This window comes from Pteronotus mesoamericanus, unplaced genomic scaffold (assembly GCF_021234165.1).
Source record: "Pteronotus mesoamericanus isolate MK-2021 breed Mesoamerican mustached bat unplaced genomic scaffold, CSHL_Meso_final scaffold_174, whole genome shotgun sequence".
NCBI lineage: Eukaryota > Metazoa > Chordata > Mammalia > Chiroptera > Mormoopidae > Pteronotus > Pteronotus mesoamericanus.
The window spans coordinates 10,265,120-10,280,275 of NW_026555309.1; the positions used below are offsets into that span (position 1 = coordinate 10,265,120).

The 15,156-nt window shown below is 39.9% G+C and overlaps 1 protein-coding gene across 1 annotated transcript in view; it reads left to right on the top strand.

Moving 5' to 3' along the window:
• Positions 1 to 15,156, top strand: part of SULF1 (sulfatase 1) — a 158,797-nt gene that overhangs the window by 71,638 nt on the left and 72,003 nt on the right. The window contains exons 3-4 of the mRNA XM_054590235.1: positions 12,115 to 12,187; positions 12,491 to 12,722. Of these exons, the coding sequence (XP_054446210.1) occupies positions 12,536 to 12,722 (187 nt within the window). The 5' untranslated portion in view covers positions 12,115 to 12,187; positions 12,491 to 12,535. The remainder of the gene's footprint in view (positions 1 to 12,114; positions 12,188 to 12,490; positions 12,723 to 15,156) is intronic.

Genomic DNA, 15,156 nt, shown 5'->3' on the forward strand with positions numbered 1-15,156 from the left:
GCACCTTCCCAATGGGATAGCTGATTGCGGGTCCCGATTTAGTGCTCTGAGAAGTGGCTGCTGCAGGGATTAGGATGCACAGAGTAATTTGGAAGGTTGCAAGCCTGACATTTGTTCTGTTTCAACCCTCTCTCTCCCTAGCCCCAGCGAGTTCGGTCCAACTTTCCAGCTCACTTTGGTGGAGCCACACACCTTTCCCAAGTCCCCCACAGTGTAAGGAGGAGAATACAGCGTGAGGCCCCCTGGAGCCCCGAGTGTGTACTGCACATCATAGTGGGTTGATAGATGTTTTGGTTTATGTTGTTGAATTAAGTCAGTTTGTTTTTTATGGCAACTGTATTTGTGTATTAGAGTCTCAGAGGAAGTGATGGATGGGGGTGAAATACCCGGAGTGGGTGATTGACAGAGACAGCTGGACAGAATTGGAAAAGTGAGAAAGGGCTTCATCAAAACAAAAGTAGGTAACTCGCTCTGCCCCCTTAATCTCTAGGAATAATTTACCTAACGATATAAAATAAAATCGGGTGATGGTAAACCTGTCTTTGCATATAGCATTGTTTAATTAATGTAAAACTGCAGTGGGTCGCTGCCAGACTGCATTAGCTCATGGGTGTCAAGGATTTGTGGGTCCTAGTTTCTTCAGGCATTGAGTGAGAATATTTAGAAAGGGATATTAAAGGGTCATTTGAAAGCCACTCGAAAGAACATTTCTGTTTATTTGCTGAGGGAAATTTAATGGTCTTCATTGGATAACTTTTCCAGTTGCTCATGCCTAGTGAAGACTGAGTGCATTGGAATGTTTGCTTTCCTGTCAACTGTGCAAAAGATGGCCTTACAAAAGTTCTTTCAGCAATGAAATAACAAGCAATACCAATAGTCTTGTCTTGTGAATGCTCAGCTGTTCCAGCCAATGCAAAGGACTGAAAGATCAACCTTCATGAAAAGGCTTGAAGCACCTGCCCCAGGCTTGGCTCTAGACACCTTTCCTTCACTAGTATTAGTGAGTTGATTGCTCTACCCTGGATCAATACTATCAGCATTAGCATCGTCTAAGAACTCAGTAGAAATGCAGTTTCTTAGTCCCCACCCTGGAATCAGGAACTCTGAAGTAATTAAATCTATCAAATATCCCTGTTCTACTCTATAAATTAAGTATTTGAGATTGGGGCTTTTGTTTAATGGAGGAATGGTTGTTCTTGTCTCACATAGCTCTTCTAAAGTAGCTAGTATGCTGAAATTAGAAGCCAAATGTAGTAAAGAAGATATTTCTTCCCTAAAAGAAAAGCTTTCTCAAAATCTAGAGAGAAATCAATGATTAAACTCTCAAGTAATGACAAAAATCTAATACTTGAGTTATGACTATTAACCTGGGTGTTTCTCTTTCTTGTCTGGCTTTACTCTCCAATAAAACTGATTAACAAGTTAATTATGTAAGTTTTGGAACATTTTTTAATTGAAGTTTGCCAAAACAGGAAAGTAGTGGTACATAAGAAAATTTTTCTTAGTGAATTTAGAAAACACAGATTAGTAGTCTGGTAGTCCAAGATCTTTGAGCCACAGGAGCATTAAATATGCTGGCTTTATATTTCTGTAATTACAGCTTTATAGGATCTATTGTTCAAATACTTAACTAATCAATTGCCAAATCCAAAGTAACCCCTTTACCACTCTCCCATAATTTACCACTAATTCAACACAAAGGTATATTTTGTAAGAGGAGATTTAACAGTTAGATAGAAACAATCTTTAGATATTTAAAGAATATAGAATTGCTTTGTGCCACTTAGAAGAATAAAGCATGACTAAACATAAAGAAAAAAGGAAGGCAGATTTTTGTTTGATAAAAGGTGTACTTTTTGTAACTTTAAATGCTGCCCCAAAACTAAACAAGTGGCCTAATGAGTTCTGTGTTACCCAAATGGGTGTTTTCATTGATGGTCTAAAGAAGTTTTATTCATTAGTTAAAAGTTTACTTGGGTAAACTCTAAGATCTCTTTTGTCTGAGTCATTCAGGTTGCTATAAGGAAGATACCATAAACTGGATGGTTTAAATGACATTAATTTCTCACAGTTCTAAAAGCTGGAAATCTAAGATCAAGATACCAGCAGATTCAGTGTCCGGTGAGAGTCCACTTTCTGATTCACCAAAGGCCATTTCCTCATTGTTCTCCCCTGGAAAGCAGGTGGGCGAGCTCCCTGGGGTCCCTTTTCTAAGGGCCCTAATCCCATTCAGAAGAGTTCCACCCCCTTGACCAAATTATCTCCCAAATGTCCCCAATTCCAAATACCATCACACTGGGGGTTAGAATTTCAACATATGAATGAGGGGGAGCACAAACATTCAGTCCCTAAAATCTTATAACTCAGACATTCTACAATGTCTTCTAGAAGAGACATTCTATAATGTCTCCTTCAAATGAGTTTTCTAAGGTGGAGGTTGCCACCTCCTTTCTCATATATGACTTGGTCTGTGAAGTGATGTTCCAATAAGGAAAAGCAGCTAGTCTGTGTCCCAAGATGTTGCTTTTTGCTAATTTTAAAACCAGTTTATGATCATGTACTGTTTGTGTGTGTGTGTGTGTGTGTGTGTGTGTGTGTGTATTTCAAGGATACCAAGTTGTATGCAGATCTTGAAATTGCAGATCAGAAACATACCAAATGTAATCCTTTGTATTCTCATCCGTGACTGAAGCTAACTGCAAACAGGAAATAGAGAAAGGATCAAGAAAAACAAACAAACTAACAAAACCTCCAGAAATCCACCAAGACTGGAGGTCTTAGTCAATTTCTTAGGCAGCCAGACTTATTTAGTCACAATCAGAATCCAGTTCTGCTAGTGATGACAACTAATATTTTGCAGTTGGCAAATGCTGTCATATGACACAGGTTGATAATGTTTCACCATAGCAAGCCAAGAAAATTATCAACTAGAGATTCGCAACTTTACAAAGAATTTTCTAAAGCTCCTCGCTGTTTTTAGTTATAAAATAGGTGTGTGCTTTGCTAATCCATCCATCAGTGAAAACTGTTTTAGTTTCTCCCCCACTTTTATATGCAAATTTAAAATTCAGAGAAAGGTTTAAATCAAGGAACGTGTATGAAGGACCCATGGACAAAGCCAAAGTGGGGAAGGATTGAGAGTGGGAGGTGGGGGGGGGGGGGGAGTGGTGGCGGGAAAATGGAGACAACTGTACGTGAACAAGAATAAAAAAATAAATTAAAATTTAAAAAAAGAAAAAAGAAAATTAAATTCAGGGAACATTTTAAATTTTTTTTCTTAATAGTCAATACCGTCTACTTTTGTGTGAAGCTTACAAATATAATTGAAGGTTGCTTTCCTTCTTGAAGACTCAGATATTAAAATCATCCCAACCATGTCACATTATAATCTCTAATATCACATCAGGTTTTAATAAGCCTTCTTTTTGTAGAACACATGTGCTTAAGACTTCATGGAAACCAAATCAGTAGAGAGAAGGGATTACTGTAGATTACTTTGAAATATGCATTGTTTGAAATAGCCTCTGGTGACCAGCTTTCATGAATGGCTGATTTTACTTGTGAGGCCCATCCTCTGGTTTAATTATATCAGCTTCTTTGTGTGACAAGCACTCTTCTTGTGTGTGCTGGGAAATGAAAGTTTAAAACGAAGTGGAGCGGTTAGTGAGAAAATAAATTCTGAAAGTGGAACACAATCGGGTGTTTGTAGAATAGAAATATAGATAAAACCTAAGGACTTGTCCAGCTGTAACCATCTATTTATAAAGATACTCCAGTGACAATAAATGGAAACTTGCCCCACATCCATAGATATAGATCATAATCTGAGCTTTTTCAGGAAGATGATTTCACACATAAGACAAACCGTTTAGAGTGATAATATGGATCTGAAGTTTTTCATTTTATAAATTCCTACGGTTTACAATATCATAAAGTTTACTGTTTATGACAATAGAGTAAAATGTGAACTTTCATTAGCTAAAATATTTCTCAACTTCTGTCTGGACAATAAACTAAGATAGAAGTCATATTTCCAATTTCAATTTACTATAAGCCTTTTGATGCAAGTAGCACCATGCAAATCCATAAATTTTAGTGAATTTATGGTTTTAAAAATCTGTATCTCTTCAGGTGCTAATCTATCTAAAGACATTGATAAATAATGACTTGAGGGTAAGAAGATGAATTTGATTGGGCAAGAATACCGTATATCAAAGGGATAACAAAAATAGACAATTTGCGTTCATCGTATGCATTATGCATGCTTTATGGCTAAGATTAATAAATTAATTTCCCTAGAAAGGTCGCTAGTTACTCACTTTTTTTACTATGATGTTATTTTCCAAGATTGCAAGCCTGAATTTCACTTGAAATTTTAAGAGCTGGCTTTTTTATTGATAAATGTACAGCTATGCATGTTAGTCATTGGGAGATGAGCACACAGGGAAAGCAGAGATGATCCTCTGAGGACTGCATGGGGTCTGGGTACATATAAAACACACGTTTAAGATGATTTTATCATTAAAAGGCTTGGAAATATATATTTAACCAATAGCACAAAAAAATTGCAACACAGTATTTTCTGGTACAATTTATGAAGGAGTGTTTTTGAAATATCAATACATGAGCTAATCTAAATCTTAAGGTTTCCTTGAAAATGACTCTGAGCAAAGTAGTTGACTTAAATATGGATGTTTGATTTTTCTAAAGGTTCTCCTGTAAGTAATACATTAAAAAAAAGAAAGAAACAAAAGCTATTTTCCATAATTTTAACCCCTACGTCCTAAGCCAGGAAATAGACTTGTCTTTCACCACCTTTTGAAGTGAGTATTCATCCTTCACTGTCTGTTGCCAAGACCTTCCTTTCTTGGTCATCACAGGTGAGGCCAGCGGGAGCCCTCAGAAGTCCCTTGCACCTCCGCTCTTCGGTATTTAAACCCTTAGAAAATGATAACGATCACTATCGGCCGTAAGCTTGACCACGCAGAGAGCAGCCCAGTGGAATCCCCTTGACTGTGGTTTAATTTATAGTCAAGTCAGATGGTACTCTTTCCCCACATAGATTTAAACTACAAGAAAATGTTTACAGAAATGCTTTTCAAATATAAATAGAGCATCTAATTGTCTTTTCAAAATATTTTCTTCAATTTAAATGTGTAAATTGTGATAAAGATCACAATTGTGGATCTTTAAAATACATGTGTATGTGTCAGAGTATGTATATCAGGAAAACCAACTAGAAGTAAACATGTCCAAAAGAAATCCCCAAATCTGTTAAAAGTACATTGTTAGTACCTATGAATGGTTGAATTTTAAGCTGCAAAGAAGACTGTTTCTGCGTTACTTGAAATGTGTGTCTGTGTATAAATATATCTATACACATATCTTTTTTATTGATTTTAGAGTGAGAAAGAAAGAGAGACACATTGATTTATTGTTCCACTTTTTTATGCATTCATTGGTTGATTCTTGTGCACGCACTCCTGACCTGGGATTGAACCTGCAGCCTTGGCACATCTGGATGACGCTCTAACTGACTGAGCGCCATCCAGCCAGGGCCCATACATATCTCAAGTGTGCATGTGCATGCTTGTGGGTATGTGTGTGTGTGTGTTTCAGAGAGAAAGATGACTGTATACAGTATTGGTGAAACCTGATGCTTATGGCATAGACTAGTGCTTAACACATGCTTCATCCACTCCACCAAATTTTCAGCCTTCCTGTAGTTGGGTGGGGCCACGTGACTAGTTGAAACCAATGAAATGTTAGAAGTGATTGAGTCACTTCCAGGTGGAAACCAAGAAAAACCTCTTCTCCAGTTTTTTCTTCCTCTGCTTCTTGGTCTAGCTATTGTAGCAACAAAACAACAGCACCCCAGTCAGCCAGAGTCCGTGCAGGACTGGCCAGAGCAGATCTTCCTGTCGCTCTCTGTGTGACTTGTAGTATGAGTGGTGAATATACTCTACTTGAACACAAATGAGGTATAAGTATGTGAAACCAATGCGAATGTAATGAAATTTAATGTAATAAGCCATATACTGTAAGACCTAGCTAAAATGCCAAAGACCACATCAGTAGTTCTTTTTATCAATATTGCTGTAGTTTCACCAAACCCATATTAACTAAAGTTTCCAGTGCCCCCTTTTTAAAAACTCTGGTAATCTCTTTGTTCTCATTCTTTTGGGTCACACTGCCACATTGAAACTAGTGATCATTGTCAGACCCTTTACCCTTCAGACACTTTGTAGCATCTGCTTCAGGAATATCAGCTCCTTCTGGTTCTTTTTAAAATTTTTAGATCATGTTGTTTTCTTTCGTTTTGCTACTCCTGTTTGAAGTAGTCTTAGACTTTCGGCATTCTCTAAAATGCCCTTGGTGCACTCGTTTCATGTGGTTTTAGTTCCTACCTTTGTGGGACTAAACCTAAAAACTACATTTCTTGCTGTACCCTCTCACTTTATTCTTATCACTACCCAACCTCTACCTACTTTCTTCCTTGATAAGAAGACAGAGAAAAAACCTAGAAAACCTAAATGTACTCATTTCTACTTTTATAATGCAACAGAGCATTTTTTTTTAAAAAATCCAATACAGGCATGAATGAAGTAAAAAATAAAATTTGTCTCTCACCCTCACCGATCCCCCAGGGTGAGCCGACACTAACAGTTTCATGAATAAATGACTTTCCAAGGTTCCTTCTAATTTCAGGATTCACAGTGTTTGGGGGGAGAAAGAGGAGAAAGGGAGAAAGGGAAGAAAAACAAACACTTTTCAAGGAGGAGCTCATCGTTTGGCCAAGTATTTTCCGAAAGGTGCCCCAGGTCAGAAATGCACACTTTTCAGCTGACATTGGTTGTTGGAAGAGATTTATTATTAGAGAGGTATAAGAATGTTACTGCACCAGAAGGAGACTGTTGTCTCTCTTTTTTGCTTGGAGTTGTAATAAATTAGATTGGGAAACAGGCTTTCTGGGGATTAACAGTAGATGAACTTTGCAAATGATGGGATTTCAAAAAGAAGAAATTAGCTCCTTCACATATATCATAAAGAAGATAGCATGTCCTGAAGGCTTTCACTAAAGAAAAGTGATGTTTGGGAAACCTGAAGGCCAAAATTAAGAGAAAGGGACCATGTAAACTGACATGAAGAAATGTGAGTATGTAGATAGGTAGTGAGTGTGGGTAGGATGTGACGACCAGATTTTTGCTGATATAAATCCTATTTTGCGTCATTCTGACCAGAAACTACCCATGTTCTGGCTAAAATGCAGCTTCTAATAATTACATGTTGCTGGCCTCATTTCCCCTGCTGTTTTGATTAGGTATAGTGTTCCTTTTTTTCTCTGTCCCAACAATGGTGTGCATCACTTTGTTCAAGAAACAATTCTTTGCCCTTTCCCTGGGAGGGGTATGTCTGTGCTAAGTGGGCGATTCTGATGCTGTCTTTCATGTGCTTTAGCTGTGTGGCATTCATTTGTAAAGTTTGGTGTTATCCTCAGATTTGGTTTAAAAAACACAGAATGTCATCATTCATAATTAACAACTTATACGTGACACCAGGCATTAAGAACTTAGGGCAGTCTCAACAGGGAAAAAAAAAGGAATGAGGAGTTTGTGAATAGGGCCAGATCTACATCCTTTGAAGTGAGAGCCTGGGCTGAACTGTGGAGCCAGGTGTACCTAGGCCAGCAACTCTCAAACCCTTGGACTCAGGATCCCTTTACAGTATTAAATTGTATTAAAGACCCCCACGAGCTTTTGTTTATGTGAATTATAGCTGTTGATATTTAAGATATTAAAGCTGAGAAGTTTTAAGAATATTAATTCTTTTAAAAATGAAAATAATAAATCTATTATATTGTTAACAGTAATGTATTTTATAAAAAAAAACTATATTTCCAAACCCTCCCCCCCAAAAAATGGTGAGTAAAGTGTCATTGTCTTACATTTTTGCAAATCTTTTTAATGTTCATCTAAATAGAGGAGAGCTGGGTTCTGATATCAGCTTCTATGTTCCATCTTTGAAATATGTTATTTTGAAGGAAATACAGGAATAAAATTCAGCCTCACATGGAAAAGTAGTTGGCAAAGGAGAAATAATATTAATAACTTTTTTAGATACTTGTAGATCTTCTCTGATACCATACCAAAACTTGACAAGTGGTAATTTTTTTTTTGTAATTTCTTAAAGTTTAGAAGTAGTAAGAAATCTGAAACCATATCAGTGAACATTTAAGTACTCCGATCCAAAGGTCAACTTGCACTTTAATTGAATTTTTTTTTTTTTACTCCTGTATGAATTTGTAGCATTGTATTTGGTCATTTGGGAAATATTGGGTTACTGAATTATGCAGATATTCTAAATGTTGACATCTTTTATTTTACCATATAAAAAATAACACTTGTTAATAAGTTAATATCAACACCAATGTCATCGGAAAGGTTTTATATATCAAGAAGCTGCCAAGCTCACAGTGGTGGATACAAGTTTTCCCAAATTCTGATTTTAACCTGAAAAGCTAGATTTCTATCCTTGGCCACAAACACAACGAATCCTGCCAGTTGTTTTCCTTGAAAACACAGTCTCATTTCATTCATTACTTGAGAAAATGCCTGCCAAATATCTAAGTCCAAATAATTCTTTCAAGTAAAAATGGTGTTTATGAGAAAAAATAGTATCTAGTTCAGCTTGCAACTCAGTCACACAGGTGCTTTTCCTCAAGACAAGCATCACACCGCACAGGCAGCGGAGGCCTTTCAGTGCTCCTCCTAGCTCCTAACACAGACAATGAGCAAGAAGAGATACGCCTCCAGGGTCCAGGTTTAATGAAATGAATCATTCTACTGCTCTGTCTTAAGTGGAACTGGCTTTTTTAACTGTCTGTGACACTCCCTCCATTTGTAATGAGACAAAAGCAGGTTCACCCACCATTGCTCTTATTCTATTAGCGTAAATTTCAACCGAGTTTTAAAAAGCAAATAATGTGTCAATATTCTTATTAATATAGTTGTGGCCTTATGGACCACCAAAAGGGATCTCAGGGTCCCCAAAATTCTCAGCTTACACTTTGAAAACTGCTAGGGTTTACAAAGCAGGAGGACCCTTTCAGCAGAAGGCCACCTCCACCCCAGCTGCTGGGACCGGGGGGCTTGGTGAAGACAGAGGCTCCCCTTAAATCCCCTGGGGCATTGACTGTAAGGTACGGTACATAAGCATATGCGAACTCAACTTTCCAGGTGGCTTAGAGTCTTCCAGTCTTTTTTTTTTTTGTAGGTGACTTGAGACTTTTAATGTCACATTCAGAGTTTGGGTTGACTGCCCTAAACAAAGTCTTGTAAACTTTCCACACCCATCGGCCATAACTAAAATTGGTGTTTTCATTCTAGGGCTTGGAGCACCGATCCTCAAGCTCCCTTCCCATGTGTGAGAAAAACCTCTCTTTACATTTCTCCCACTTTCTACTACTTCTCAAGACAAATTGTTAGTCTCTAAGGACACTTGTCGTCCACCGCAAAGTATCCAATTCAAACATTGCATCCTTGTCTCCTTTGTCAAGTTCTGCACTTTGTCTGATGGTGTTTTTTTCTTTTCTTCTTCTTGACTTCTTTTCCTTCTGGAGCTGGAAACCAGGCAGTGTGAGGATGACAGGTTTTCAAAGGTCATTTTTGAATAAAGAATTGTCTGTGTGCGGTTTTTGCACAGTGCTGTGTTTTGTGTGTTTGAGTGAAGCGGGGGTGGGATAAAGGACAGAGCGCTCCTGCTGGCCAGACCTGTCGGGATGCTCTTCACCACTCAATTCCGGGCTTTTACATACAAATCGCCCGAATCGATAATAAACTGTGGCAGAAGAAATGTAGGTCTCTTCTGTACCTTAATCTCTCCAGAAAGGAAGGTCGTTTTATAGGAGAAAACACACACACACAAACAAGAAACACCTACTGTGTCTCCCTTTTAATTAGGAAATGATTTTCAATGTAGTTTATATAAGGGATCATTAGTGTTAATATCCTTTTTCCTAAAGGAAGAAGTAAAGTAAATAAGATAAAGAGAAGAATAGCCAGTAATTTTGATTAGATTCCAGGGAATGTTATCAGCATCTTAATTGTCAAGAATTTTCAGTTGTGTGTGTGGCTGATTAGTTAAGCTCCCAGCAACACTGTTTGCTCCTCACAGAGAGTCTTTACCAGGTCACTGCCGTCAGCAGAGGTTGGTGTGTACGACAGCGGATGCAAGAAAGCCCTGCTCACTCTCTTCACATACCTTTGCAGGATTTGAGAAGTGAGCAAAGTTTGACTGCTGAAAGGACCAGCCCTCAAAGCAATTTCTGTACTTAGCAGAGTCTGGGGCACAGTCTATGGGAGAAAGCCATTGTCTGATACCTTATTTCTTTCATTTTCCTGTGCTTTTGTGCTCATATCAGTTTTCTCATGATTTAAAACAAATGCACAGAAACCAGAAAGTTGGTGCAGAACAGTTGTAGGCTTTCAGTGTTCAGCATGCTCAGCGATCATTGAAATAACCCTGAATTCTTTCCAGAAAGCTCTTACACATGAGCTCTCAGAGCCACAGGAACAGTCCGAGGTGGCTTGTTGGTTGCTCTGCTCATGTAGTCAAGATTGCCTTGCTGCAGACACTAGATTTTTGTTTAAAAACCAGTTTCTTATTGAGTTTCTCTCTCTCTTTCTCCCTCTCCCCCCACCCCCAGTAATTGCAGACTGCAGAGTGAAAAGCATTAGAACTGTTTACAAAACAGCTCATAAAGTTTAAAATAATAGGGGTGTGTGTGTTTACATAAACAAAATGCTGTGTGTGGCTGGGGTAAACAGTACACAGTCTTTCTTCCCGCATGGCCCCACGCGGGCCCCACGCTACCCTCCCGCACTGAAGGCAGGAAGGGAGCCCTGGAGGCCCTTGCCGCCGGCTGCCGCAGTGCTCACACTTAATTCTTTATGTTTATTTATCTGACGCCAGTTCACTGTGCAGATCAAAAATACAGACCCTCAGGTGTGTGGGGACACAGGAGCTGATGAAGGGGGCTGCCAACTAATTAATTTTAGGGCAGCCTAAATTCCCAAACAGACGCGCCCCCATGACATCCTAGAGACAGATTTTTTTTTTTTAATGGGTCCTTTGCCATCTTTCCGAAGTCCAAGAGAGAAGCTTGCAGCAGGTTGGTGTTCCAAAGTGTAGGGGCATTTCCCAACCCCTTCAGACTCTCTCCCCTTGTGCAGACTGGCTAAGATTTTGCAGCGCTCCCTCCTGATTTTATTTATTTTTTTTTAATGTGGGAGGGTAGCCTCTAACCCTCAGCCTCAGAGCCAATCAATCACTTCGCTTTGCAGGATCAGATCTGCGGCAGCAAAGCACAACCTCTGTGCTGGCGGCGCTGCACCCGGGGCTCGATAACAGTGAGGCTGGTGCTGACAGTCAAAGGAGGGCTCTGTCCCCTTAGGCGCCAGCGCACTGAGGACACGGGCTGGACAGAGGGACCAGCCTTGCTCGGAGGAAGCACCTCTTCCCCTGGTGATTGATGGAGCACAGTTAGGAGGTTTTTAGAGGCTGGGAAAAATTGTCCTCCTTCCTATGAAGCCTTTGTCAGCAGAAAGAACTCTCCTGGGTAGTGAGAGACATAATGCAGATGACAAATGACAGCTCTGAGTTTCCTTCTACTTGATAAGTACTCAATATCTTATGCAGGTGAGTTAACGCTCCCCCAACATGCCCCCTCGCACCAGATGCCCCCAGATGTGCTCCCCGGATGCACTGTGGCTTCTCAGGCACTGCTGGCTCTTCAGGATCCGTCATTAGTTTTGGGGACAATGTTAAATGTACTATTAGGGTGTAAATGGGGATGATACTCAGCGCTGTTCTATGGAGCTGATTATGGAATGAAGTTTTTTGTTTTTTGAGTCATTTGTCAGCAGTTCTGAATGTTGTGTCCTTCTGTTTTTTCATTTTGGAGGGAAGATTAAAAAATATACATGTGTTAATATTATATATACTCTACATATAAATAATATATATTATGCTGTTTTAAGAGACTACTTCAGACAAAAGCCTGTATCAGAATCTTTGACTGATGTTTTCTTTGTATTTTTTCTCTCTCCCTTCCAGGACCCCATCTACAGATGTTCTGAACACCTCTGAGTAGAGAAATTGATTTTTCAACCAGGATACCTAATTCAAGGTATTAGCCCTTGTCAGAAAGCTTTTGCATTCGAGCCCTGTGTTGGAAGTGCTATTTTGGCAATGAACTGAAATAAGAAAAGTTGGAATGAGAATAAAGGAGAAAAGTGAATTTGCAAAATAATCAAGTGCTTAAAAAACGACCCAGCGCCTGTGAGGGTTTGCCGCTTCTGACTCATGTGCAGCCTGTTCCCTGCCAGCGAGTGTGCCAGGTCTCACTTAGCTGAAGCCCTTTTTCTGCAACTGTGTTTGGGTTTGGATTTCATTTCAGTCTCTCCCTCTCGCTTTTTCCCTGACTGCTCAGACCTGCAGAAACCAGGAGGCTGAGACATTTTGTCAGTTTTGCGACATGGGACCAAACATAATGAAGCGTTCTTGCTGGGCTCTGGTTTTGGCCGTCCTGGGCACGGAGTTGCTGGGGAGCCTCTGTTCGGCCGTCAGATCCCCGAGGCTCCGAGGACGGGTACCGCAGGAGCGGAAAAACATCCGGCCCAACGTTATTCTTGTGCTCACTGATGACCAAGATGTGGAGCTGGGTGAGATGCCTGATTTTTTTTTTTTTTTTTTTGCTTGTTAGTTTCTTTTGCTCAAGTGATGTGCTGACCCTTCTCATTATCAGTAATTGTCAGTGAACATTTGGGGGTTGGGCACTTAATTATACCACCTTAACCAACGACCTGGTTTATAAAATGAACTTGTGCTGAGTATAAGGCATTGGTTTGTGTTTCAACATCACTTTTCTGTCTTAAGCTTTTGAAACAGTATGGGGAGGGGTCTAAGAGAACAGGAAGAAGGAGGGAGTGAGCCCAGATTAAATATTATAAAAATCAAGGATTTGAGAGTGGACCTTGGAAAGCCTTGGTGTAATTTTTATTTTTTTTAACTACTTGGGCAAAGTTGTTTCAAAGAGATTATGACTGGAATTCTATGCAGTATATATGGACATGGAGAGAAACTAGAGGAACTGTCAGTGGTTTATTAGTATTAGAATGAATGATTTATTCACAGCTTGTAATAATTGTTAGGTAATTGAAATTTGCAGTATTCTACATACCTTCTGGTAGTAATTCACTACTACCACCTTAGATGTGATGCCTTTCTGAAGACTTAGCTCATCTGAGTTGTTTCCAGGGCACTTAGAGAGCCTGCCAAAATCTGGTGATTCCAGCTTAGCTTCCATATCATCTGATTGAGTTTCTCATCTTCTCACCTTCCAACTGAGCCAGCCCCATGGTCGTAGGGTCAAGTTCTTCTAGGTTACCCCAGGACAGATTTAAAAAAAAAACAAAACTCTTGCCCTGACAGGTTGTCACCGCATCTCATTTCCATCTCTGGACCCAGATTCCTCACTGTCAGGCATCACTCAGCTGGGCTTATCTATCCATCACACTCAACTTGGCTGTCACTAGTGTCTTTTCGACCTGGTGCTAGCAGAGCACCAGCCTTCTTTACAGAGCTCCTCTGGCTTACAGTTCTTGAGAATAAAACCCTCCATGCTGGAACTTGATCTACATGGAAGAGAACTTTGGTTTCCAATTTGAAGCCCAACAATAGAATTCCAACCAAGTTAATTCCTCGGGTTCAGCGGGAAGCAAATGCACTGGAAGCCAGCAGCGGCAGTGATTGTTGAGGCTGAGTCACGGAGTCTGCTCTTTCTCACTTCGCCTTTTAAACGAGAGTATAGATTTTTTCAGGCAATATGCCAGAATGAAACGTCTTGCAGGTACAACTTTAGTGTGTATGTGGCTGGTGGTTTCAGGTTTTAATCACTTACAGAGCAAGTAAAATGATGTGAACATGTTTGAATTCGCCTTCCTTAACATCTCTCATATCCATCCTTTTTGCTAAAGCCAAGATCTACAGACCTTCCCTCCCAGCTTTTTCCTCTCTTCTCCGCTGCAAGCAAATGAGCACCAGGCCGTCTGGCTCCCGTCTGTTTTCTGTGAAGCTACTTTTCTTACCCCCATTTTCGTTCTGTGCTTTGTGGAAACAACTTACACTCCCCTGAAGATATTTGGTTGCTTTGTCTCCCTCACCTGTACTTCATGCCTTTGCACATCTGGTCCCCACTCTCTTCTTTCCGTTCTCTGTGTGGAGTAGCCCCCTCTGTTCTTCACGACCTAGTTCCAAGGCCTTGCCCTCAGGGGGTCTTCCCTCGCCAAAACCACTCTCCGCTCCAGCAGGGATGACAGAACTGTCCCTTGCACCACCTTGGCAGGCCTCCAGTGTGACCCTTAGTCCCACACGTGCTTCCATAATTGTCTTTCCCACTTGACTGAGAGCAACTGGAGGCCAGGGATGTGTTTTGTTTATGGTGCATTCCTGATGCTGAGACTGTGCTGGAAATATAGCAGGTGCTAAATAAACTCGAAACAGACCCACAAGGGTCTGAAAGAGCTTAAACAATTCCCAGAAATGAATGCTGGTATCTGTCATGATCTATTGAGTATACAGTCCTTGTCTTTAAAATATAGTAAGCAATTATTTAATTTATTTTAACAGAATTCAGAATTCCGCCCTTTTCTTATTGTTAATGAATTCATTCAGTAAATATTTACTGAAAAATTACTAAGCACTGGCCTCTACTGGAGGTACATGGATATGATGGTGAAGGGGCATAGACCAGTCATCCCAGTTGTTTCTTATATATTTACCTCTACCTCCTTCCCTGGTTTTTCTAGCCCAATACTCTACTAAGAAATGGCCCACTTTATCTTCACAATAACTCAGGAATGAGGCCTAGAGAAGTCACGTAGGCTGTAGTCAGCTAGGAAATGGTGACACTAGGACCTGTGTTAGCTACACATTTAACCATGATCCTTTCTGTCAATCAGTCCATCAACAAATATTTACTGAGTCCTTCCTACAGACAACCTGTAAATGCTTAGTAATGTTCTAGGTTCTGAGATAACAAATGCATATGTTGGGTCTTATTACCTTGTTGGCAAAATAAGTTGGTGATGATCTACG